Here is a 26,283-nt window from a genome sequence, read left to right on the forward strand (position 1 = left end):
TGTGGCCTGCCTGTTGCAGAACAGGTGTGTCTATATGAAAATGTGCATCCTCATCCCATTCATGTTGTTTCAAAGGTATGTTCCAATGGGACTTGCTCTTAAGTGAGCATACACAGGATTGAGACAGGATTATGTCCTCTGGGTAGCTCCAACAAGAAAGACATTGGTTACACTGCAGATTGCAGACCTTTTTTCTCTTTTTGTACCAGATTGCATGGGTCTCTTAGCCCCTGCCACATACAACTGCTGTTGTTGTTTAGTAGTTTAGTCATGTCCGACTCTTCGTGACCCCATGGAGCAGAGCACGCCAGGCACTCCTGTCTTCCACTGCCTCCCGCAGTTTGGTCAGACTCATGTTTGTAGCTTCAAGAACACTGTCCAACCATCTTGTCCTCTGTCGTCCCCTTCTCCTTGTGCCCTCCATCTTTCCCAACATCAGGGTCTTCTCCAGGGAGTCTTCTCTTCTCATGAGGTGGCCAAAGTATTGGAGCCTCAGCTTCACGATCTGTCCTTCCAGTGAGCACTCAGGGCTGATTTCCTTCAGAATGGAGAGGTTTGATCTTCTTGCAGTCCATGGGACTCTCAAGAGTCTCCTCCAGCACCATAATTCAAAAGCATCAATTCTTCAGCGATCAGCCTTCTTGATGGTCCAGCTCTCACTTCCATACATCACTACTGGGAAAACCATGGCTTTAACTATACGGACCTTTGTTGGCAAGGTGATGTCTCTGCTTTTTAAGACGCTGTCTAGGTTTGCCATCGCCTTTCTCCCAAGGAGCAGGCGTCTTTTAATTCCGTGACTGCTGTCACCATCTGCAGTGATCATGGAGCCCAAGAAGTAAGAAAGTAAAATCTCTCACTGCCTCCATTTCTTCCCCTTCTATTTGCCAGGAGGTGATGGGCCCAGTGGCCATGATCTTCGTTTTTTTGATGTTGAGCTTCAGACCATATTTTGCGCTCTCCTCTTTCACCCTCATTAAAAGGTTCTTTAATTCCTCCTCACTTTCTGCCATCAAGGTTGTGTCATCTGCATATCTGAGGTTGTTGATATTTCTTCCGGCAATCTTAATTCCAGCTTGGGATTCATCCAGCCCAGCCTTTCGCATGATGAATTCTGCATATAAGTTAAATAAGCAGGGAGACAATATGCAGCCTTGCCATACTCCTTTCCCAATTTTGAACCAATCAGTTGTTCCATATCCAGTTCTAACTGTAGCTTCTTGTCCCACATAGAGATTTCTCAGGAGACAGATGAGGTGATCAGGCACTCCCATTTCTTTAAGAACTTGCCATAGTTTGCTGTGGTCGACACAGTCAAAGGCTTTTGCATAGTCAATGAAGCAGAAGTAGATGTCTTTCTGGAACACTCTAGCTTTCTCCATAATCCAGCGCATGTTTGCAATTTGGTCTCTGGTTCCTCTGCCCCTTCGAAATCCAGCTTGCACTTCTGGGAGTTCTCGGTCCACATACTGCTTGAGCCTTCCTTGTAGAATTTTAAGCATAACCTTGCTAGCGTGCGAAATGAGTGCAATTGTGCGGTACAACTGCTACCTTATTATTGTTATTTTTATGGCAAGGCTTCGGACACCTTTAATAACTATACTGAATTTCTGCAGGCCACCAGCTGTTAAATGTACAGCCCGCCCCTTCCAAAAGGAGATAAGGAGAGTTTTTGTGAAATTACTGCCTTCCACCTAACAGTGAAGGATTCACCCACCACAGTGTCCTTGTTTATCTGTGGTCCTAATCTCCCAGCTGTATAGTGACATTGGGTGGTGGTGCTAGGATGTGTCTGGTGGGCAGGCAATAGGGAGTGGCGAAGAAGCAGTCCCAATTTCAGTGGTGGTGAGCAGGATAAGGTATAGCTGAGGTCCCGTGCCTGACCAACATCTGGGTTGAAAGTCTAAATCTTTTGTCCCTGTCCCTGGCTCAGCCTTTCCTCTCCTCCAGATTTGAAACATGGAGCCCTCTGGTTTGGCAGTGCTCTTATTGAATGCCTGGTCAGTCCATAACAAGGCTGTAGTTTACCCATCACGGAGTTACAATTTCTAGCAACCTTTAGCAAACTGCGGTTCCCATAATTCTTTGGAAGTCTGTGTTCTGAATGAGCTTTGAAGGTGTGGGTGGGTGTACAGAGCCTCAGAATACCGTATTTTTTGCTCTACAAGACTCACTTTTTCCCTCCTCAAAAGTAAGGGGAAATGTGTGTGCGTCTTATGGAGCAAATGCAGGCTGCGCAGCTATCACAGAAGCCAGAACAGCAAGAGGGATTGCTGCTTTCACTGCGCAGTGATCCCACTTGCTGTTCTGGCTTCTGAGATTCAGAATATTTTTTTTCTTGTTTTCCTCCTCCAAAAACTAGGTGCGTCTTGTGGTCTGGTGCATCTTATAGAGCGAAAAATACGGTAATTCTTGTGTTGACAATGTGCTCAGGAGAGCTCGGGACAAAGGCCACCATCTTGTTCACACCAGCCAGATGCTGATGCGAAACTCACAAGCGGGACCTGAGTTCAGTGGTGCCCTCTCCACTTCTGATTCCCAGCGCTGATATTCAGAGACACAGCCTCTCCGATGCCAGAAATTGTAGGCATCCATCTTTCAAAAGGGGAATCGAAAAAGGGAAACAGCACTACAGAACAAAAAGGCAGTTCCCAGTTCTTAGTCTGCCACAGCAGTGGCACTGGGGTGAAAGTTTGCAACACTCGACGGAGTAGAATCCAGTTCAACTGGTTCAATTTTAACCTCGCCTTCCCTTTTCATTTGCAGGAGTTCAGCTGAAGAAGGTGAAGGGGATGAAGAGGAGGATGAATGATTGTCCTTTTGTGAATATTGCTGTATATTATCTAGAGCACTTTATAAAGTACTATTGTTGTTTATAGGGAATACTATTAAATGCATTCCTCTGAAAGGTACCCTTTTTGTTAGCTAACATTTTTTGTTATCTCATGTTTAGCACTCATACAAGCCAGGGGGAGTTCAAAGCAGTTCACATTTACGTCTGTAAAATAACTGTATCCCACTTCACAGCCTCTCACGAAGCTCCCAAACCTACTTACAAAAGACCCCAGGAATAAAACTAATACCAGGCAGCACAGATATAACATTGGGTGCATGTAACACCAGGGTTAAAAGGGAAGCGGGTAGCGCTGTGGGTTAAACTACAGAGCCTAGGACTTGCCGATCAGAAGGTCGGCGGTTCGAATCCCCGTGAGGGGGTGAGCTCCCGTTGCTCGGTCCCTGCTCCTGCCAACCTAGCAGTTCGAAAGCACACCCAAAAGTGCAAGTAGATAGATAGGTACCGCTCCAGCGGGAAGGCAAACGGCATTTCCGTGTCCTGCTCTGGTTTGCCAGAAGCGGCTTAGTCATGCTGGCCACATGACCTGGAAGCTGTACGCCGGCTCCCTCGGCCAATAAAGTGAGATGAGCGCCGCAACCCCAGAGTCGGCCACGACTGAACCTAATGGTCAGGGGTCCCTTTACCTTTATCTTTTAACACCAGGATTATTCAGACAACTGCTCCTGGCCTCAACGTTTTGTGGTTTCAGCTGCCACCTGCTAGCCAGCAACTCCCACTAAGGACCTCTGAAGCAAGGGAGCGATTATGATGGAGGCAAATCTTTCCTTGCTGACAGTAGGCCATCACCTACTGGGGATCTTTACAATGACTCTGTAATCCTCGCCATGCTTACTGTCCTCATATTGCAGATATCGAGATATGATGCCAAGAGATTTCAGCTTTGCCTAAGTCCACAGTGAATTCATCCTACAAGTGAAATCTGAACCAAGAAAATATTAACTGAAGAGGGTGGAAAAGGGGTAGATTAGTCTCACAATTCCAGATTAAAGCATGAAAGGTTGCTGGAAAAAGGGGAAAGGCATTCTGTGTATGGGCCAGAGTACTCTTTCTCATTTACTTATTTACTTGTATATTGCAGGAAGTGAGAACTAGTTCTGGAGCGCCCAAGTGAGTCCTGGCTCAAATTTGAGTCCTATACTCTGCGCATGGTCAGAGGGGCTCCCCACCCCAGTTCCATGTGACCTCCGTTGCAGAAAACCATTCCCCAAGCAAAACCCTAGGTAAAGGTAAAGGGACCCCTGACCATTAGGTCCAGTCGTGACCGACTCTGGGGTTGCGGCGCTCATCTCGCTTTATTGGCCGAGGGAGCCGGCGTACAGCTTCCGGGTCATGTGGCCAGCATGACTAAGCCGCTTCTGGCGAACCAGAGCAGTGCACGGAAACACTGTTTATCTTCCCGCTGGAGCGGTACCTATTTATCTACTTGCACTTTGACGTGCTTTTGAACTGCTAAGTTGTCAGGAGCAGGGACTGAGCAACGGGAGCTCACCCCGTCGCAGGGAACCGCCGACCTTCTGATCGGCAAGTCCTTTGTTTAAAAGATAAGGACATGGGCCTAGCCAGGAGCTTTGGGGGGGTATGTTTTTGTTGGGGGGCAGAATCTCAGATTTTTATTGATGGGGGGCATCTGCCTATGGCCCAGGTGTATTATTTTAGGATCTCACATTTTCCTAGCTGAAAGCTACCAGTTCCCAGGCAGAAACATGCTGCAGGGAGCAGGGAAACATCTCTTTCTGGTCTGTTATAAGAATGCCTGCATTTTCTCCACGCTCAAATATGCTCTTCTCTTTACTACATCTAAGCTTTCTCAGGGGGAGGAGCTTGCTCAGGGTATTTCCCACTTTCAGCCAGTGAAATCCCAGAACGGGTGTGTTTGCCAATCATCGAGCGCAGGCAGCTTTGAGTAGGCGGAATCCAAGCGCGGAAGGGGAAAAAAGTCCTGGTGGCCGGCAGAGGGCGCAAAGGAAAGACCCGCCTCTGTTTCCCCCCCTGTCCTATCAGATCCTTTGCCACGCCCATTCCTCGCTATAGAGATAAAAAAGAGTGGCGTGCCTCGCACAGGGCGGTGATTTCTGAGCTCGCATTTTGAAATCCTTTAATAGCGTATTTTGGTTTCCCCCTGCGCAAATAGAAAGATCTTATTAGCCATAGAAACCGACGGCGAAATTCAGGCTTGTGCAATAGCTGCGATTGATCTGGCAGCAGCCTGAAATAAAATGAAACAAAACAAAACAAAACACAAAACAAAACAAAACAAAATATAAATAAATTATTAAAAATTATTTAAAAATTATAAAAGAATTATAAAAGAATTATTTAAAAAAAAATATTTAAAAAAGGGAGACTGGTTCCTTTCCCCCCAGCTGGTGCATGTCGATTTCTGAGGTTTTAAACATTAAACACAACATCCTTTTCCAACATAACGGCAGTCCATTATCCTCATATAGTAAGCTGAGCTGAGAAAGTGGCTTAAGAACGCAGAAAAAGGCTTCTTCTCTGCAGTCCATCTTTCTCAAGAGTCAGCAATGTCTACCTGCCAACTGGTAGGGACCATCCCGGCTCTACCTTGAGGTAGCAGGGATACAGGACCAGCGCAGGACATTTTGGCACCTGAGACAAACCACAAAGTGGCACACACATCCCAAGCGGGGAAGAAGGGATGAGTGAAGGTCTCGCATCGGGAACAAAAGGAGGAGCAAAAGATCTGCATTAGGGACAAATCATTTTGTATATATATTTAATTCTGTTAATTTCTCAATTTCCTCCTTTTCTATTGGTGATATATTTTTTGCTAATAATTTGGTTTTATTGATATTCAATCTAAATCCAGAAACATTTCCATATTCTTGAATGATTTCCAGCACTTTAGTAAGACTCTCTTTCGGATCCTCAGTTGTTATAATAAGATCGTCCACAAACGCCCTCAGTTTATAACTACTACTCCCCAGCTTTATCCGTTTAATATTTTTTTCCTCTCTGATTTGTTTATTTAGAGTTTCCATTGTTAAGATAAATCAGGAACAAATCAAATCCCGACAGTTGAAGTGGGAATCAAAGGATGTTGTAAAGGGAAAGGGGATCCTGTTCTGAATGAGTTCAGACAGGACACCCCAAAGGGCATTGTTCTGACAGAGAACCAGGCAAAGGGCCTTCCTGGTGGTGGCGCCCGCCCTGTGGAATGCCCTCCCATCAGATGTCAAGGAAAAAAACAACTATCTGACTTTCAGAAGACATCTAAAGGCAGCCCTGTTTAGGGAAGTTTTTAATGTTTGATGTTCTATGGCTTTTTCATTCTGTGGGGAGCCACCCAGAGTGGCTGGGGAAACCCATCCAGATGGGAGGGGTATAAATAAATAAATAAATAAATATTTTTATTATTATTATTCTGAACTACAGGCCCAAAGGAGGGCCTGATTGAGTGATCTGATGCAAGGATTTCATAGAAGGATGTTGGAAACCCATTCTGATGTTTTATTAAAGAAAGGTGTCAACTTATAACACAGAGCCTCTCTGCCCTTACAGACAGACGCAGGGCAGACACCTCAATAGTGAGAGGTTGTCTGCAAAGTGCTAATACGTTAAGCGTTACTTATACCGTCCAGAAGACGGCGTATTTCAGTTTGGCCAGAACTTCCCATCCATCACTTGTCCCATAAGTGACAACTATCCAAAGGGGAAAAGAAAGCTCTCCTCTGAGAACCCAGGCATTCTGGGGCCCACAGATAAGCACAGAATCAAAGCAAACCAATTAGCATATAACAAAGCAAGTGAGCTCGTTCTTGTAACAACCGTCTATTAATTGTAGGGTTATCTTGTGTAATAAACAAAAATCTGCCCTTATTCCCTTATGGGGGACACAAGAACCCTTATAGAGTCCTTTGTAGGTTCTCCGTCGGTAGGAGAAAATAACAAAGGCCAACCAGAGAATATTGAGAAGCAAAGCAGCTACTAAGCCTGATCTTTATTGAACTGCTGCAACAGGGTGATCCCCTCACACGCAGGAAAGGAGGAGGACCCCAAACCAAGGCATGCCTGCCCTTATATAAAGGTAAAGGGACCCCTGACCGTTAGGTCCAGTTGTGACCGACTCTGGGGTTGCGGCGCTCATCTCGCTTTATTGGCCGAGGGAGCCGGCGTACAGCTTCCGGGTCATGTGGCCAGCTTCTGGCAAAGCAGAGCAGCGCACAGAAACGCCGTTTACCTTCCCGCCGGAGCAATACCTACAGTGGTACCTCAGGTTAAGTACTTAATTCGTTCCGGAGGTCTGTTCTTAACCTGAAACTGTTCTTAACCTGAATCACTACTTTAGCTAATGGGGCCTCCTGCTGCCGCCGCGCCACTGGAACACGATTTCTGTTTTCATCCTGAAGCAAAGTTCTTAACCTGAAGCACTATTTCTGGGTTAGCGGAGTCTGTAACCTGAAGCGTATGTAACCTGAGGTACCACTGTATTTATCTACTTGCACTTTGACATGCTTTCGAACTGCTAGGTTGGCAGGAGCAGGGACTGAGCAACGGGAGCTCACCACGTCATGGGGATTCGAACCACCGACCTTCTGATTGGCAAGCCCTAGGCTCTGTGGTTTAACACACAGTGCCACCCACGTAGACATTTTAAATTCCCTGCCCTGGCGCTCAAGACCACCCCCCACAAACATCATACCAACATCACAGAAAAGGTGGTCTACAACAGAAATGTGAATGTTGTTGTTTTTCCTGTCTGTCAGGTTATCTGATCATGCCTTCTCTGATTGCCTTTCCTGGTAGTCTGGCCATTCCTTTGAAATGGTGATTACCCAATTCCTGAGACAATGGGAAGGCTCCCCCACCCCCTCCCTCCTTGCAGAGAAAACATTTGGTCAGTTGGGGAGTCAAAATGGTTTCAGGGCGGTCTCCTGTGCTGCTCCAGACATGTGGTCCACATATCTATGTATGTACATTTATGAACATTTATTGTATATAATAAGACCTTGGTTGTTGTTTTTTATTACACTTGATTACTAAGATGCTGAGTTTGCAGAGCTTCCAGAACATCTCACCTTTGGTGTGTGTGTCCCCCCCCCCCCCATTTTCTCCCTAGGGTTGAGAGTAGCACTTTCTATTCACTGAGGCCAGGTGGCAGATCCAGCCTCCAAGGAGCGTGCGTGGCACAGCTGCTGCTGCTGCCACCATCACCGCAGCAACAGTGGACAATGCACTTCTTGAGTGGGCTGGCCCCGAACCCAGGGCTTTCTGCACGCAGAGCAGATGTTCTGCTGCTGAGCTGTGGCCCTTCGCTGCAATGTAGCCCAGCTGCAAACGCAGCTGTCCCCAAAGTGCAAGCAATTCAGATAATCACACGGGATATCAATGAATGAATGAATGAATGAATGATTTCCCCCGCATAGCCTGAATGCGCAATATGCTGCTTAACCACATTTCCCCCCTATTATTTTCTAGATTATAAATAAACAAAGGATTTGCACCATGTAGCCTGAATAAGGAATACGCTGCTGCTTAATCGCTCCCCCGCCCCTATTATTTTTGTGGTTATAAACAAATGAATGAATAAATAAATAAAATATTTCCCCCGCGTAGCCTGAATGGGGTATACGCTGCTGCTTAATCGCTTTTTCTCCCCTATTATTTTTGGGATTATAAATGAATGAATGAATAAATAAAATATTTTCCCCGCGTAACCTGAATGGGGAATACGCTGCTGCTTAATCGCTTTCTCCCCTATTATTTTGGGGGTTATAAATGAATAAATAAATACAGTATTTCCCCCCACGTAGCCTGAATGGGGAACACGCTGCTGCTTAATCGCTTTTTCTCCCCTATTATTTTTGGGATTATAAATGAATGAATGAATAAATACAATATTTCCCCCGCGTAGCCTGAATGGGGAATACGCTGCTGCTTAATCGCTCCAACCCCCCCCCCATTGTTTTTGGGATTATAAATAAATAAATAAAATAAAATATTTCCCCCCGCGTAGCCTGAATGGGGAATACTCGCAGCCGACCCCGGCGAGGGAGAGGCTGGACGGGGCGGGGACAGAGGAGGCTTTGCAGCTGGCAATTTGTGACCTCGTGGGCCGCTCTACCCTTTTCCCCGCCTACTTATCTCTGCGGCTCCTCGCGCGGCGGCGTGACGTCAGGAGCGGCGCGCTCCCTCCCTCTTAGCTGGTTGGGAGCCGCTGACTTCCGGGTTCCCTCAGTCCAGCTCCGCCATCCGCGCCGCGCCGCTGAGCGGGTGAGAATTTCTCTCTTTCTCTCTCCCTCCCCTCCCCCCCCCCGCCTTCTTGTCCGCCATTCTCTTCAAGCGCCGCCTCTGGTGGGGGTGCAAGGAGGCCGTGCAGAGGGAGGAGGAGTCGGGGGAGCATATTCAGGGGGGAGAAAGTTGGGGGGGGGGTAGAAAATGAAGGGTTAAGGTGCGTGGACAGGGGGGACGAAGAGGAAGAAAAGCTCGGTGTCGGGTGAAGGGATGGGTCTCTCTCTTTCCCTGTCACCCTTTAGCGTGACCAACTGCAGCCACTGGTCACCCTCTCTCGTGACCAAGAGCAGAACCCAGCGCTGCGGTGCAAAGCATAGGGATAATCTCTTGAGATAGAGATCTCTCTCTTCTTTCCCCGTCACCCTTTAGCGTGACCAACAGCAGCCACTCTGTCACCCTCTCTCGTGACCAAGAGCAGAACCCAGGGCAGGGGTGCAAAGCACAGGAGCGGACTTCACTAACAGGATGCCCCGAGCCAGGACAAAACAGTTCTTATTTATTTCCAAAATAGTTCTTATTTTCAAAACGATTCCCTTTACTACAGTTGCTTTTTCTGTCACCCTTTAGCGTGACCAACTGCAGCCACTGGTCACCCTCTCTCGTGACCAAGAGCAGAACCCAGCGCTGCGGTGCAAAGCATAGGGATAATCTCTTGAGATAGAGATCTCTCTCTTCTTTCCCCGTCACCCTTTAGTGTGACCAACAGCAGCCACTCTGTAACCCTCTCTCGTGACCAACAGCAGAACCCAATGCAGCATAGGCGTAATAATAATAATAATAATAATAATAATAATAATAATAATTTATTTATACCCTGCCTATCTGGCTGGGTTTCCCCAGCCACTCTGGGTGGCTTCCAACAAAACACTAAAATACAATAACCTATTCAACATTAAAAGCTTCCCTAAGCAGGGCTGCCTTTAGGGCACTGTGGGTTAAGCCACAGAGCCTAGGTCTTGCCGATCAGAAGGTCGGCGGTTCGAATCCCTGCGACAGGCTGAGCTCCCGTTGCTCGGTCCCTGCTCCTGTACAACTAGCAGTTCGAAAGCATGTCAAAGTGCAAGTAGATAAATGGGTACCGCTCCGGCGGGAAGGTAAACGGCGTTTCCGTGTGCTGGTCTGGTTCACCAAAAGCGGCGTAGTTGTGCTGGCCACAGGACCCGAAAGCTGTATGCTGGCTCCCTCGGCCGATAAAGCGAGATGAGCGCCGCGGCCCCAGAGTCAGCTATGACTGGACCTAATGGTCAGGGGTCCCTTTACCTTTAAAAGTCTGGTAGTTGTTTTTCTTTTTGACATCTGGTGGGAGAAGATGATCTCAGGGTCAGGGTAGGTTCATATGGAGAGAGGCAGTCCTTGGAGTATTGCAGTCCTGAGCCGCTTAAGACGTTATAGGTCAAAACCAGCACTTTGCCTTGAAACTGGCAGCCAGTACAGTCAGGCTAGAATCTGTGTAATATGCTCAAACCGTCTTGCCCTGGTGAATTCCGCACCGGCTGAAGTTTCTGAGCAGTCTTCAGAGGCAGCCCCATGTATAACACCTTGCAGTAATCTAGCCTTGAATTCAATGGCACCTTATTCTGAGTACAGTGGTACCTCGGGTTAAGAACTTAATTTATTCTGGAGGTCCGTTCTTAACTTGAAACTGTTCTTAACCTGAGATACCACTTTAGTTAATGGGGCCTCCTGCTGCCGCCGCACCGCCAAAACACGATTTCTGTTCTCATCCTGAAGCAGAGTTCTTAACCCGAGGCACTATTTCTGAGTTAGCAGAGTCTGTAACCTGAAGCGTATGTAACCTGAAGCGTATATAACCCGAGGTACCACTATAGTCACGAATGGGAGGGCACCTGCTTCCACCACAGTGGTGCCCCAGAGTTCACCCCTTTGCTTTCTCAGTAGTTGCTATAACTGAAAGAGTCTTCTTTGGCGATCCCTCGTAGCTGAAGAAGATTGTCTTCCGTGAACACGGTTTTAACAGTGATTCCGTAAGTGCCTGTGGAGGCCAATTCTGGATCCACACGTCCTTCCACAGTGGGGACATAGGTTTCCAGGCGGGAGTCGATCACAATGAGGGTTTGCCAAACGTGCCTTCCTCTTAGCACCTTTCTCCCTTTCGTCCTGAGTTCAGGTGTCTTCAAAGCCCATGTCACTTTTGGTAATGCCGTTCTCCAGTTGGAGCGCTCGCAGGCCAGTGTTTCCCAATTGTTGGTGTTTATACTACTTTTTTTTAGATTTGCCTTGAGAGACTCTTTAAACCTCTTTTGTTGACCACAAGCATTACGCTTTCCATTTTTAAGTTCGGAATAGAGTACAGTGGTACCTCAGGTTAAGAATTTAATTTGTTCTGGAGGTCCGTTCTTAACCTGAGCCACCAGTTTAGCTAATGGGGCCCCCACTGCCGCCACGCGATTTCTGTTCTCATCCTGAAGCAAAGTTCTTAACCCGAGGTAATATTTCTGGGTTAGCAGAGTCTGTAACCTGAAGCGTATGTAACCCGAGGTATCACTGTAGTTGCTTTGGAAGACGATAATCAGGCATCCGCACAACATGACCAGTCCAACAAAGTTGATGTTGTAGAATCATTGCTTCAACACTGGTAAAACCCTGCTCATGGGGGACAAGCATGTGAAACTGTGATTGGGCCACCACTGAAATGGATCAGACAGAAGGGTGTGATGCTTGTCCACAGACAGCGGCGCATAGCACTGTACTCTTTGAGTGTGCTTACAATGTAATTTATGCTTGCTTGCATCACCAGCACCCAGTTGTCTGTGCGCTTGTGCAGGTGTGTTATGTTAGGGCTGTCAATCTGAATAAGAAATCGGGTCGGCCATGTAGCTGTATATATTTAAGGTCTATATTTAAGATTATATCTGCATAAATTAGCATATGAAAAATAGTTATACAGGAAAAAGCACACTTGCTGCAACATGTTACAACACACTTCATCCAGCAGAGGCATTTTCTCATTTCTGCTGAATTGAGGGGTAAGAATGTCTTTGTGTTTCAGCACACAGACCTATTTGTTTCCATAAAGCATTCATAGTAAATCTATACTCTGCCTTTTAGGACAGCTTTCCTCACAAGCCAGCTCACAAAAACTGATTAATAACAATTTACGGGTAACAAAATCAGCCCCAATACGGTCAGCAGACAGTGATAAATACAGGAGAAAATAAAACAGCAGACTCCAGTAAACTAAAAACACAAAATAGAATAGCAGCTATAAAGAAGTTTTTAATTAAGTTATTGCCTGTGAGCTGCAAGCCCACCTATATTTAGTTTAACCAAGGACAGTGATCTAAATGGGATTTACTCATTTGTGAAGGATTACAGCCATTCCTTTTCACATCACCAGATACCTGCAGACAGCCTGCTTGCTCTTCTTTGACAATTTGCATAAGTATTTGTATTAAAATAGTATTCAAAGTATTCCTTCTGAATCATTGGAAGCATCATATCAGTTGTGCAACACACTGGAAATGGTTTGTTCAGTTTACTGACTAGGACAGCAGTCGTATACATTTCCCCATAGGATTCCTCTGCAAACATTATAGCTGTGCAGTGTGAATGTGTGCATTTGAGTTTATAAAGTGTGTTTATAAAGCTTATATAAAGCGTGTGCTCTTTATTTCACAGGCCAGCGCAATAAAACCATCATGCAAGATTTTATGAGCACCTAAAGCTCTTTAACATACTCTGCATGAAGCCCATAGTTGCAAAACATTTGATTCAAAGATCACATGCACTTTTTTAAGCATATCACTGCCGTCAGGCAGAAAAGTAACACTGCTGGAAATAAAGAAGGGGAAATAACTGCTTTCCACATCCAGTACCCAATGATCCTGCCCCTTCCCGAAAGGATCCTGTGGGGTAGAGCTACCAAACGTAGGGTGCTTCAGGTGCTGTTAGACCACCTTCCACCATCCTAGACCAATTGTCATGCTGTATGGGAACTGGACTCCCAACAGTGTCCAGAAGGCCACTGATTCTGCACCTTGCCATACGTGATGCCGAACACACAGACAAACACAGCGCCCACTCTCACCCTGCCTGTCATGACAGGCATTTTGCAGATAAAGGTGTTATTCTTTAGTATGATCAAGATACAGAATCCAGGTAAATGACAGGGCTGTGTTTTCCCCACATAGGTGAATGATTGTGTAGAAGTCTCTGCTCAAGAACCTTTTACAGAATAATTTATTTCTAACTTTGTGCCTCTGCTTACCACTGTCTTGTGTGCTGTTTTCATTTTTGGAATCTGAGTATATTTTGTGTCTGGTTTTTTGTTTGCTTGTTCATGGGCATTTAAGCACAGATAATGATGAACTTTGATCATAATTTGTGTCAGGGCTGAATGCCTTTCTTTCACTCATGTGAACCTTCCCACTCAGTTATGCAAGGAAACCACAATCTGAGCTGGGAACTTGCAAAATGTGACAGTACGAGCTTTTACAATCTCAGAGGTTGGGAAATCTGCCGCCAAGAGCACAAAAGTTGTCATGGCCAAGATACTTGATTTCCTCGCTGTGCAAAAATACTGCTTGTTGCTCTTGTTGGAGGGTTTACCTGATAATTTGGGCATTTATCACCTAAACCAGTGATGGCCAGACTTGGCCCTCCAGCTGTTTTGGGACTACACCTCCCACCATCCCTAGCTAACAGGACCAATGGTCGGGGGTGATGGGAATTGTAGTCCCAAAACAGCTGGAGGGCCAAGTTTGGCCATCACTGACCTAAACCGTTGTAACCTGTAAAGAGTGAAGGAGGAGGGATCATTTACTTTTGATAGGTCAGATGAACAGAGCTGTTTAATTACCTAATTGCAAGTGGGTTCCCGCCCCCCTGAAAAGGGATGTTTCTCTGTTTTCTTCAAGGCCAAACTGGACGTTACATGAAATGTCAAACTTATATTGATGTTTCATAATAATAATAATAATAATAATAATAATAATAATAATAATAATAATAATAAACAGCTGCAGGCAGCCCAATCAAGACTGGAACCACGGAAAGGGGAATTGACCTTCTCCCCGATTCCACAATCCTAATGAAAATTACTGACCTCCCCAAGCTGACGTTGGCATCAGTTTTTAAGCTTAATTGTGCAATTCTTTATCCAAGCGTTGTCTTTTCCCTTGCAAGGACAGACTAGGAAGCTGCAGAATACTTTGCTGCTTCTCTCAATAGCCATCAAGTGTTTGTGCTAGGGATGAGAAACCTGCGTCCCTCAAGTTCCCATCATCTCTGACCACAGGTCATGTGGATTGGGGCTGAGGGGTGTTGGAAACTGAGCGTGCCTGGAGGACCGCAGGTTCCCTCTACCTGATGTGTGTAGCATTTGCCTTTATTTCACTATTTACGGGGGAAAGGGCTCCTGCTGATTTATCCCCGTTGCTGATGGTTGTTGTTCTGATTTCATTCATGTTCATAAGGGCACTAGGAACAGTGTGGAGAACTTGGGAGCTTGTGAATGCAGCCTCTGCTTCTACCTGGTCCCTTGGCTACGTGGCTTGATGCCTTCTGCTTTTCTCTAGAGAAAGCCATTTGAACTAGGGTGACATGATGTTTACGCCACATAGACTCATAGAACTGTAGAGTTGGAAGGGACCATGAGGGTCATGTTGTTGTTGTTCTTTAGTCTTTTAGTCATGTCCGACTCTTCGTGACCCCATGGACCAGAGCACGCCAGGCACTCCTGTCTTCCACTTCCACTTCCTCCCGCAGTTTGGCCAAACTCATGCTTGACGTCCCCTTCTCCTTGTGCCCTCCATCTTTCCCAACATCAGGGTCTTCTCCAGGGAGTCTTCTCTTCTCATGAGGTGGCCAAAGTATTGGAGCCTCAGCTTCAGGATCTGTCCTTCCAGTGAGCACTCAGGGCTGATTTCCTTCAGAATGGATTGGTTTGAACTTCTTGCAGTCCATGGGACTCTCAAGAGTCTCCTCCAGCACCATAATTCAAAAGCATCAATTCTACGGCGATCAGCCTTCTTTATGGTCCAGCTTTCACTTCCATACATCACTCCTGGGGAAAACATAGCTTTAACTATACGGACCTTTGTTGGCAAGGTGATGTCTCTGCTTTTTAAGATTCTGTCTAGGTTTGTCACTGCTTTTCTCCCAAGAAGCAGGCGTCTTTTAATTTCGTGACTGCTGTCACCATCTGCAGTGATCATGGAGCCCAAGAAAGTAAAATCTCTCACTTTGGCCACCTTATGAGAAGAGAAGACTCCCTGGAAAAGACCCTGATGTTGGGAAAGATGGAGGGCACAAGGAGAAGGGGACAACAGAAGACGAGATGGTTGGGCAGTGTTCTCGAAGCTACCAGCATGAGTTTGACCAAACTGCGGGAGGCAGTGGAGGACAGAAGTGCCTGGCGTGCTCTGGTCCAGGGGGTCACGAAGAGTCGGACATGACTAAATGACTAAACAACAACAAAATTCTAAACTTTTTTTTTTCATTTTGTTAGATATCATTTTGGATCATTTCTCGTGCCAAAGGGGGCATGGCAGTCGAGGATCATGGGAAAATGCTGAAAATGATTCTCCCTTCCATCTCCGCTGCCATGCCCCATAGTTAAGGCAGCCTACCCAGCTTGGACTCATGAAAGCTTGGAGGTGACTGAGGAACAGCTCACCCCTCTATGTTTTCTGTCATGAGGAATGCCAACAGGCTGAGCATTGGTGCAAGCAAAGGGCCTGAATGCTTGTGGAGGGTATGTCATTCCAGCAGTGCAAAGCTGGCTTGGAGGAGGAAGGGTGCAGCTCCCCGCTTCCCAAAATGCATTGACCATTGTTTACCGCAGCAGTGAAGAAAGTAGAGTTTCCTCCAAAATTAGTGCAGTTCCTTCAGGCTTGCAAAAGCAGGCACGTTTACAGTGCAGAAACCGCGTTGCTGACGTTGATGAGCCCTCTGTGTATCCCGTGCTGGCTGCACGTTGAATTTTGAAATATTCCCTTTAGGGCCAACGGCTCATGCAGCTGGAATCTCACTCATTTCATAATGGCCTCCCCGGGCAGGTGATGGGGAACGAGATGTTCCTCACTCACAAGCCACCGAAGTATTTGTCACGCTGCCTGGTAAGAAACAGGTGGAAGGTCCTTCCTCACCTGCTGTGGATTGCTGCTCCTGCCATGGGCCGTGGCAACAAAGAGCAACCTCAGAGGTACATCTGTACAATACCTTTTTATTGTCGGCTGTCAAATTTTGGTGGGGTGAGGGTGCTGCGGAGGACTGAAGGGAGCAGGCGTGGCGGAAATCCTTCCTAAAGGCCGTGGTGCCTGGGCTTTGGCCGGTGAGGGAGGCACTTAATGTGAAGAATAGTGATTCGTTGGTTGATTTAGTTAGCCTTCCTGCAAACCTGAGAAATATCTCTGACATGTATTTGCTGAACCTTTTACAGTGGTACCTTGGTTCCAGAACGGCTCCCGAACGCCGCAAACCCGGAAGTGAGTGTTCCGGTTTACAAACGTTTTTCGGAAGCCAAACATCCGACGCGGCTTCCGCTTGAGTGCAGGAAGCTCCCGCAGCCATTCGGAAGCCACGCCTTGGTTTTCGAACAGTTTCAGGAGTCAAACGGACTCCTGGAATGGATGAAGTTCGAGAACCAAGGTACCACTGTGTTTAAAAAACCTGAGAGAAGAGATTCCTCTGTTTAACCTGTTCCAGTTCTGAACTGCTCTTCGTCATCAGGAAGTTTTCCTGAAATGCCTTTAATTTTCTGGGCCAAAGGCTCAGCCTTTTAAGTTGGGTGTCCTATTCTTCATGCACTCTGCCACCTACTTATGTTATACAGTCATACCTCTTGTTACGTTTGCTTCATGATACGTTTTTTTCAGGTTGCGTCCTGTGGCGACCTGGAAGTACCGGAAAGGGTTACTTCTGGGTTTCGCCACTCGCTCATGCGCAGACGCACAAAATGACATCACATGCATGCGCAGAAGTGGTGAATCGCGACCCACGCATGTTGCATTCTTTTCAGGTTGCGAATGGGGCTCCGGAACGGATCCTGTTCGCAACCAGAGGTACTACTGTATTATCGTCATCATTGTTATTAGATTTGCAGCAGCATTCCATGATCTCATTCAGAGGTCTATTCCAAATACTGGGGATTGAATTTGGGATCTCAGACACTCAAAACTTGCTTCCTTTGAATCCTGTTATAAACCTTCTGGAATCCACATGTTGGTTGGCATCCGTCTGTCTCGGGAGACAATGGGAGAGTGTGTCTTGGGGGAGGGCGAAGTCAAACCACTGGAAGGTTATAGCGCCTGCTGTAGCTGTAGACACCGATAAAGGAGAGACATGTTTCGTTGCAGTTGGGGCAGATGAAGGCATCCAGTTTTGCTGCTGCAGATGCACGAAGGCATTTCTTCTTTCTGCACTCCTCCCATTGGTCATTCCTCCTCTGGCCACTGCTATGGAAGCATGACTTGGCTGATGGTCTCCACGCACCGCTGCTGTCTGCAAGGCATTCCCACCTGTTGAGATATGATATTTCTACAGAGGGGGTCTTTAGACTTTAAAAAATAGTTCTTTTTATAAACAACCTCAGATATGCAGATGACACAACCTTGATGGCAGAAAGTGAGGAGGAATTAAAGAACCTTTTAATGAGGGTGAAAGAGGAGAGGGCAAAATATGGTCTGAAGCTCAACATCAAAAAAACGAAGATCATGGCCACTGGGCCCATCACCTCCTGGCAAATAGAAGGGGAAATGGAGGCAGTGAGAGATTTTACTTTCTTGGGCTCCATGATCACTGCAGATGGTGACAGCAGCGATGAAATTAAAAGACGCCTGCTTCTTGGAAGAAAAGCAATGACAAACCTAGGCAGCACCTTTAAAAGTAGAGACATCACCTTGCCAACAAAGGTCCGTATAGTAAAAGCTATGGTTTTCCCAGTAGCGATGTATGGAAGTGAGAGCTGGACCATAAAGAAGGCTGATCGCCAAAGAATCAATGCTTTTGAATTATGGTGCTGGAGGAGACTCTTGAGAGTCCCAGGGACTGCAAGAAGATCAAACCTCTCCATTCTGAAGGAAATCAGCCCTGAGTTCTCACTGGAAGGACAGATCCTGAAGCTGAGGCCAGTGGCGTAGCGTGGGGGGTGCAGGGGGAGCCGGCCGCACCGGGCGCAACATCTGGGGGTTAGGGTTAGGGGGCGCAAATCCACGTGTTAGGGGGCGCAAATTACTTGCCTTGCCCCGGGTGCTGACAACCCACGCTACGCCACTGGCTGAGGCTCCAGTACTTTGGCCACCTCATGAGAAGAGAAGACTCTCTGGAAAAGACCCTGATGTTGGGAAAGATGGAGGGCACAAGGAGAAGGGGATGACAGAGGACGAGATGGTTGGACAGTGTTCTCGAAGCTACGAACATGAGTTTCACCAAACTGCGGGAGGCAGTGGAAGACAGGAGTGCCTGGCGTGCTCTGGTCCCTGGTCCATGGGGTCACGAAGAGTCGGACACGACTAAATGACTAAACAACAACAACAAAAATTTATTTTGAACAAGGTCTTCAGATTTCTAGAGAGCTAGTGGGTGGGACTCCCTGCTTGCCTGCCTGTCTCTTTCTTTTTGCATAGTTTGGGCAGGATCTGAAAGGGAGAGAACCACGTGGTGCTCACCCGGGAGGTGACTTTGTAAAGCCTTTTCAGCTTCTTCAGAAATAATCACCATAGGCATTCCAAGCTTACAGACGTTTCATTTGCCAGCATCCCAGATAAAGACCCCAAATGTGGGTACACAGCATCGGTCAGGTGAGGAGGAAAAGTCTCATCATTCACGTTGCACGGAACAAAGTGTTCACGTCCCAGAGATGAATAGCTTTTAAGTTTCCCTGTTCCAACTTAGTCACTATGTGACTTGTCTATTGTTGCTTATAACCTTGCGTCTCATGACGATGACTTGGAGTCTGTCAACTGCTCACAGCCGCCTTTTGTCTTAAAAGAAAGGAGCGATCTGACCGACTCTGGGATGTGCAGTTTCAGATTTCTGGAGAATACCAGTGGCTTCTGGATTTAGCAGTCTGCTTTAACCTAGATGTGGCTCCCTCATGGATAATATCACGGTGAGTGGGTGGAATGCCAAATTATAACCTTGCACAACTATGTCTCCATGTCAAAATTGTGCCTACATAGCACACTTTATACTGTATGTGCTTTTTTTTTTTTTTTAGTATGCTGTATATATATATATATATATATATATATATATATATATACACACACACACACACACACACCAGTTGTTTTAGAGTTTGTTCGTTTTTAAAGCTGCTTGAATGAAGTGGGTTTGTGCATTGAGGATTCTGTTCTTGAGACCAGGTGATTTTATTCCAGCTGCTCTAATGTACATGAGAAAGATTTTAACCAGGCCAGGCCAGCCCCTGTGCTCTCAGTGTGCTGCGTTTTGATGCATATTTACTAAGAGCAGCTGAGAGAACTTAAATCTGTGTGAGCTTTATGTTTCACAGCTCTGAAATGCCTTCCTTCGGCAAGATTCCACACTGCCTCCCCCTTCGCCGCACAAACCCCGTCTTTTCTTCCAGTGTTTTTTTGTGAAGAGACTTTTGGGAACGGTGCCTCTGAGCCGTCACACACTCTGGCGTTCAGCCCGGTGTTTTTCAGGAGGGGAAACATTTCTAGTCAGCAGCTACCCAGCTTTTCTGTTATGGGAAGTAGCGAGGCAACGGTAATCAACTCCCCATTCGTCAGGAGCAGCAGCCAAGACTCTGTGTGCCGACGGCAAGCGGTGGCTGTGGTGGGATCCTGTCAACAAGCCCCTTGTATGTACAGTCATATCATACCTCGGGTTACAGATGCTTCAGGTTGCGTTTTTTCAGGTTACGGACCCATCAAAACTCGGAAGTACCGGAACGGGCACTTTAGGTTGCCTTCAAAGCAAAAGCATTTCAGAACATGGCATAACCTTGTTCACAAGCCAAGATTCCAAAGTTGTCCAGCCTGCTCCAGATGAGTGGAGGTGGCATATATCAGCTGGGAGAAGACGTTTTGTGCATGCTCAGAGACACACTTGTGCCATGATTTCCTGCACTCGAGTCAAGGTCTGGTGTTTAAAATAGGCTATGGGGTTGCCACAGCATGCATGTCCCAGAATCTATGTGAAAATGATTGTAAGTAGTTGCTTTCTTTCCACAATGGCCTGCCTCCCCCAGTACCACCTGGTCTGACTAGCAGTGGATTTCCAAGACTTTCACAGCCCTACTACTCAAAATTCTGGGCTCCCTACTCATGCAAATATGTGCCCTGCTATTGGGCTATGGCCCTAACTCTGAAAAATCCAGGTCTCTCGGCCAGCTAAGAAACTTGCAATGTTATATAATCATAATCATAATAACATATTATTTATACCCCGTCCATCTGGCTGGGTTTCCCCAGCCACTCTGGGCGGCTTCCAACAAAATATTAAAATACAATAGTCCGTCAAACATCAAAAGCTTCCCTAAACAGGGCTGCCTTCAGATGTCTTCTAAAAGTCTGGTAGTTGTTCTTTGACATCTGGCGGGAGGGCGTTCCACAGGGCAGGTGCCATTACCGAGAAGGTCTGGTTCCCTGTAACTTGGCTTCTTGCAGCGAGGGAACCGCCAGAAGGCCCTCGGAGCTGGACCTCAGTGTCCGAGCAGAACAATGGCGGTGGAGACGCTCCTTCAGGTATACTGGGTTGAGGCCTTTAAAGGCTTTAAAGGTCAGCACCAACACTTTGAACTGTGCTCGGAAACGTACTGGGAGCCAACGCAGGTCTTTCAGGATTGGTGTTATGTGGTCTCGGCGGCCGCTCCCAGTCACCAGTCTAGGTGCCGCATTCTGGATTAATTGTAGTTTCACCTTCAAAGGTAGCCCCATGTAGAGCGCATTGCAGTAGTCCAAGCGAGAGATAACCAGAGCATGCATCACTCTGGTGAGACAGTCTGCTGGCAGGTATGGTCTCAGCCTGTGTACCAGGTGGAGCTGGTAGACAGCTGCCCTGGACACAGAATTGACCTGCGCCTCCATGGACAGCTGTGAGTCCAAAATGATTCCCAGGCTGCGCACCTGGTCCTTCAGGGGCACAGTTACCCCATTCAGGACCAGGGAGTCTTCCACACCTGCCCGCCTCCTATCCCCCCAAAACAGTTCTTCTGTCTTGCCAGGATTCAACCTCAATCTGTTAGTCACCATCCATCCTCCAACCGCCTGTTATTTAGACATGGGGGAATGTGACTCCAACATGGCAACCCAGGGTACGGATGAGGCAGAGGTGATGATCTGGGATGCCTCCACCTCTCTCAGTTTTCCACGGGAGGAAATACAAGTCAGTGCAAATGACGGGAGGAGTTGGGGGCTTGTTTTTGTCTCCCTGGACTGTCAGATAAATATGTAGACCAGAGGTTAAGAGAGCTGTGGCTTTGTGGTTGCTGTGCTTAGCTTTTAAAATTGCAGCGTTCAGAGTTCAGCAGGTCTTGTGACAAGCCTAGCGCGGAGGCAAGGGGCTTACATTCTCGCCACCCGCCCCGTCTCCCTAGGCAGCTTTTGTCCGTGACTGTCCTCTCTCTGCTTGGACTCGGTTGGTCCTGCCCAGGCTGTCCGCAAACTTCTTGAGGAGCAGGTTGGTGTTTGTGCATCTGCTTTGTCAGTTTGGGGATAGATTAATAGCCATGAAGCCCAGTTGCTTCCATCCTGGCTGGCGTTGCTGGTAAAGGGGCTTACTAGGAAGCGGAAGGGAGACTACTAATATAATATTGAGCACTTTGCCATGTTCCTTTGTGGGTGGACGATTCTGCTCAAGTTTCTCTTATGAAGTCTTTTTTAAAAAAAATTGATTTGATTTTTGAAAGTATAAAAATACAACAAAAAACAATTCAAAATCCAAATATTGAGATTACTCTGAATCTCCTGACTTCCCCCGATCTCTTCCATGGGTCCTAATGATAATATTTACAACTGCATATCAATGCTGATCCAAATTTTTATCCTTCTAAATTATCCATACTTTCCATTACTTTACAAGTATGGTTAAAATCCTGCTAATGTTTTAACCTGCTTACAGTGGTCTTGTAAGTAAATTACAAACTTTTCCCATTCTTTTTTAAAGTTCTTGCCGTCTTGGTTTCTGAGCTTCCTAGTTAATTTTGCCATGTCAGCATAGTCCATCAACTTGGTTTGCCATTCTTCTCTGGTCGGGGTTGTCTCTTCCTTCCATCTTTGTCTCTTCTGAAGGCTTAGCGGAAAGGGGCTGCTCATCCTAGGACCCTGCCGAATGATCGTGTGGCTCTGAGAAGGAATTTGTTCCCTGTGGTCCGACTGCCTGCTGTTCTGATGGAATGAGTTGCATGCGGCTTGGCTCGCTTGCTTGAGCCGCCTAGCGGTTTTGCTCAGTTAGCACCTTTCTGCAGCTCACCTGATTTCCGTATCTGGTGTTACGGGCTCTTCTGGGTTGTGTAGCCTGATCTTTTGAGTGGAGAGGGGGAGGTTCTGGGTGGGGAGTGCTGCTTCCCCGCAGGAGCTTCAACAGAATGGCCTTTTGGTTGCTGATCTAGAATCTGTGATTCTAGATCAGACATAAGGCCCAAAGAAGGTGGTGGACTCTCCTCCATTGGAGATTTTTAAGCAAAGGCTGGGCGGCCATCTGTCATGGATGCTTTAGCTGAGATTCCTGTGTCGCCTGGGGTTGGACTAGATGACCCTCAGGGTCCCCTGCAGCTCTACAATTCTATGGTTCTAGGAGCCTGCCATGAGCTGAGCTCCCTGAGCCTGTAGAAGAAGCAGGAGGGACCCAGGTTTCCTGGCCTAATTCGAAAAGGGAACTGGGCTCGGGGGACTTGTCTCACAACTTTAGAGGGGTGTGTTTCGCACTCATGGCCAGCTCCCTGGCTGCTTGGTTCCCCAGATACTGATGGGAGTTGTAGCATCTGCAGAGCACCAGGTTGGAGGAAGGCTGTACGAATTGGTCTCGGGTCTCCAACTCTGCTCATGTGACTGTTATGTGGTGGGTATTCCAGACTAATTGTGCTGGTCCCGAGGGTTAACTGTGTGGCGAGGTCCGAGTCCAGTCTAAGGTTGAGGGTGTGGTATGGAGGCCGTCCGTCAAAGCTGAAGGCAGGGAGTCGGGTGAGGTCAGGAGCTCTGGCAGAATAGCAGGATAGGGTGCAGGCAGGAACAGGCTACCAACACTGTTGCTCCCGCAACCTGGGACTGGGGCTGGCCAGCTTTTATCTGCCCCGAGGCACAGGGCGGCCCCGATCCTCTGGTGACTCGCCTCTCTTGGCCTGGAGGCGAGCACTCCTCCTGCGGGAACTTAGTTCCCTCCGCCTCTCTGCCCTGAGCCTCTGCAGCTCAGGAGAGGCTGGAGGGTTAGCGGACCCAGAGGCAACCTCAGTTTCCTCTGACGGGGCTGAGAGTGGAGCACCTGCAGGCAGTGGGTCCTCCATCACCTCAGGAGCCAGAGCAGACTCAGCTGATGCCTGCACCTGAGGATCCAGCACAGGTGAGGACCCTTCAGGCTCAAGCCCCAGCCCCGGCTCAGCTGGTTCTGGAGGCGGGGAATCCTGTGCAGGCTGGGATTCCTCAGATTCAGCCTCTGAGTCCGAATCCAAGGCCACACTAATAACCACAGAGGTCAGGGTAGTGGACTTGTTCACGTGATGTTTGACTTTCTTCCTGTTTGCTTTTCCTCAGGTTATCATGTGATTCCAGAACTGGGCAGAAGCAGCAGTAGATATGCATTCCAACCACAAAGCTGAGAATGGATGCCAGCCCCGAGAAGTTACCCAGGTAATAATAATAATAATAATAATTTATTATTTGTACCCCGCCCATCTGGCTGGGTTTCCCCAGCCACTCTGGGCGGCTTCCACAAATACAAAAAATACACTAATATGTCATACATTAAAAACTTCCCTGAACAGGGCTGCCTTAAGATGTCTTCTGAATGTCAGGTAGTTGTTTATCTCTTTGACATCTGATGGGAGGGTGTTCCACAGGGCGGGTGCCACTACCGAGAAGGCCCTCTGCTTGGTTCCCTGTAGCTTTGTTTCTTGCAATGAGGGAACCGCCAGCTGGCCCTCAGCGTCCAGGCAGAACCCCATTCAGGACCAGGGAGTCCTCCACACCTGCCCGCCCCCTGTCTCCCCAAAACAGTACTTCTGTCTTGTCAGGATTCAACCTCAATCCATTAGCCGCCATCCATCCTCCAACCGCCTCTAGACACTCACACAGGACCTTCACCACCTTTACTGGTTCTGATTTGAAAGAGAGGTAGAGGTGGGTATCATTTTCATATTGATGGACACCCAGTCCAAACCCCCTGATGATCTCTCCCAGCGGCTTCATATAGATGTTAAAAAGCATGGGGGAGAGGACAGAACCCTGAGGCACCCCACAAGTGAGGGCCCAGGGGTCTGAGCACTCATCCCACACCACCACTTTCTGAACATGGCCCAGGAGGAAGGTGAATAATTACAGCCGAGCTGCCCTATGGAGGTGAGGCTTCACTGGCCATAGGGATGTCGAGTGGCTGTGAAACATTTCCAGGCCTTTCCAGAGGAAGGGGCTGAGCATCACTTGGAAGTGGCAGCTGGATGCATGAACAGGAATCTCATGATCCTTTTCCATCTGTTCCGTGGAGAGAAGGCACTCCTTTTGACAGCCATTGATGGTGACAATCAAGCTCAGCCCTTCTTGAGTCACACACAACGCTGCTTGGAAACCTCTATGAGATTCATTCTGGGCACGGAACATTGCCTCCCCTCCCTGGTTTCATAGAATCATAGAATTGTAGAGCTGGGACCCCAAGAGTCATCTATTCCAACCCTCTTCAAACCCACAATCCTGAGATCAAGAGTCTCATTCTCCGCCTTCTCTGAGCTACCCTAGGACACTGGCATTTTTTACCATTGCCAACATTTCTATAATTTCTCTCTTCCTCACACATCCCATCCCCTAATTTCTTCACCTAAGCCTACTCAGTTCCTCCAGTTACTTTTCTTCTAAACAGATGCCCATTTCTTCTTTTTAAAATCCTCAAGGCCAATTCAAGATTATTGTAGGCCAATCTAGTATGAGATTGCAAACAGAGGAGAATTAATTTCAAGCAAAAACTCCAAAGTACAGTCATTGAGATATACAAATGGAAGAAGCAGAAGGTGTTTACCAGCAAGCTTAAATAAAACAGGCAGCAACAACAGCCTGGAGAAATCTATATCAAGTTGTGTAAAAATATTCTTTTTCTGTTGGCACCCTATTTTCTTATCACGATTCAGTAACAGGAAGCAAATCTTTATAAAAACCTGAAAGCACAGAAAAGGTCTACAACAACTTGGATAGAAAACTACGTGTAGGGTTCTCAGCCCATGGGCAGTATAGTAAATAATATACAATCAATCTCCTCCTCTGACCATCCTCTTTTGCCATTGGGGAAGGCAGATGGCATAGCTGGAAAATGTAGATCTTGTAAGTTTTGCCGTTGGGCTTGATCAAGAAGACAACACCAGAAGGAAAATGTTAACAGGTAATTTCAGTATCAAGTTGTGATATCTCCTTGATCATAGAATTGTGGAGTTGGAAGGGACCCTGAGGATCATCTAGTCCAACCCCCTGCAATGCAGCTGTCCCACATGGGGATCGAACCTGCAACCTTGGCATCACCAGCATCATGCTCTAACCTACTGAGCCATAATCAGTGCCGTTGCTTCAGGGGCGCTGATAGTCTCACATTTATTGCTCCACCTACAATCTGTTCGTTGCTCAAACAGACATGGTTTAGGTAACTTGAATCTGATCTGGTCTGAAATAGTACATAAACAGCACCTTGTGTTTATAGGCCTTAGCTTCACAATCCTCTTCTCAATGTTTCGGATCTTAACACAGTGCACTCCAGTTGAGGCCTTCCTGCTGTCCTCAACATTTTGGCAATATCCAAAGTCTGCTTAAGAATAAATCAGTAAGGAGTTTCAGAATGAGGTTTCTCTCTGTTTCTTTGATAACACCTGGACGGGAAAGATTAACAATTTGGGAGCTGCCAAAATAACAATTCTCAAAGAGCTGGACAGAACTCTGAATTTGGATGCAATTACCGTATTTTTCACCCCATAGGACGTACTTTTTCCCCTCCAAAAATGAAGGGGAAATGTGTGTGCGTCCTATGGGGCGAATGCAGGCATTCGCTGAAGC

At 47.2% G+C, this 26,283-nt stretch overlaps 2 protein-coding genes across 4 annotated transcripts in view; both read left to right on the forward strand.

The window, feature by feature from the left end:
• LOC309327976 (leucine-rich repeat-containing protein 37A-like) overlaps positions 1 to 2,912 on the forward strand; it is a 43,085-nt gene extending 40,173 nt beyond the window's left edge. Inside the window, exon 18 of the mRNA XM_081837704.1 lies at positions 2,767 to 2,912. Within this exon, the coding sequence (XP_081693830.1) occupies positions 2,767 to 2,812 (46 nt within the window). The 3' untranslated portion in view covers positions 2,813 to 2,912. The remainder of the gene's footprint in view (positions 1 to 2,766) is intronic.
• Positions 2,913 to 8,986: 6,074 nt separating this feature from the next.
• The window catches only part of PLEKHM1 (pleckstrin homology and RUN domain containing M1), a 46,745-nt gene continuing 29,448 nt past the window's right edge, over positions 8,987 to 26,283 (forward strand). Inside the window, exons 1-3 of one of the 3 annotated variants that reach the window (XM_081837667.1) lie at positions 9,070 to 9,091; positions 19,065 to 19,184; positions 23,791 to 23,886. In XM_081837667.1, the coding sequence (XP_081693793.1) occupies positions 23,833 to 23,886 (54 nt within the window). In that variant the 5' untranslated portion in view covers positions 9,070 to 9,091; positions 19,065 to 19,184; positions 23,791 to 23,832. Of the gene's footprint in view, positions 9,092 to 19,064; positions 19,185 to 21,700; positions 21,722 to 23,790; positions 23,887 to 26,283 lie in introns of those variants that run through there. The other 2 variants (XM_081837666.1, XM_081837668.1) reach the window with 2 other exon arrangements.

The sequence above is a fragment of the Podarcis erhardii genome (genome assembly GCF_964252035.2).
Source record: "Podarcis erhardii genome assembly, chromosome: 13".
Taxonomy (NCBI): Eukaryota; Metazoa; Chordata; class Lepidosauria; order Squamata; family Lacertidae; genus Podarcis; species Podarcis erhardii.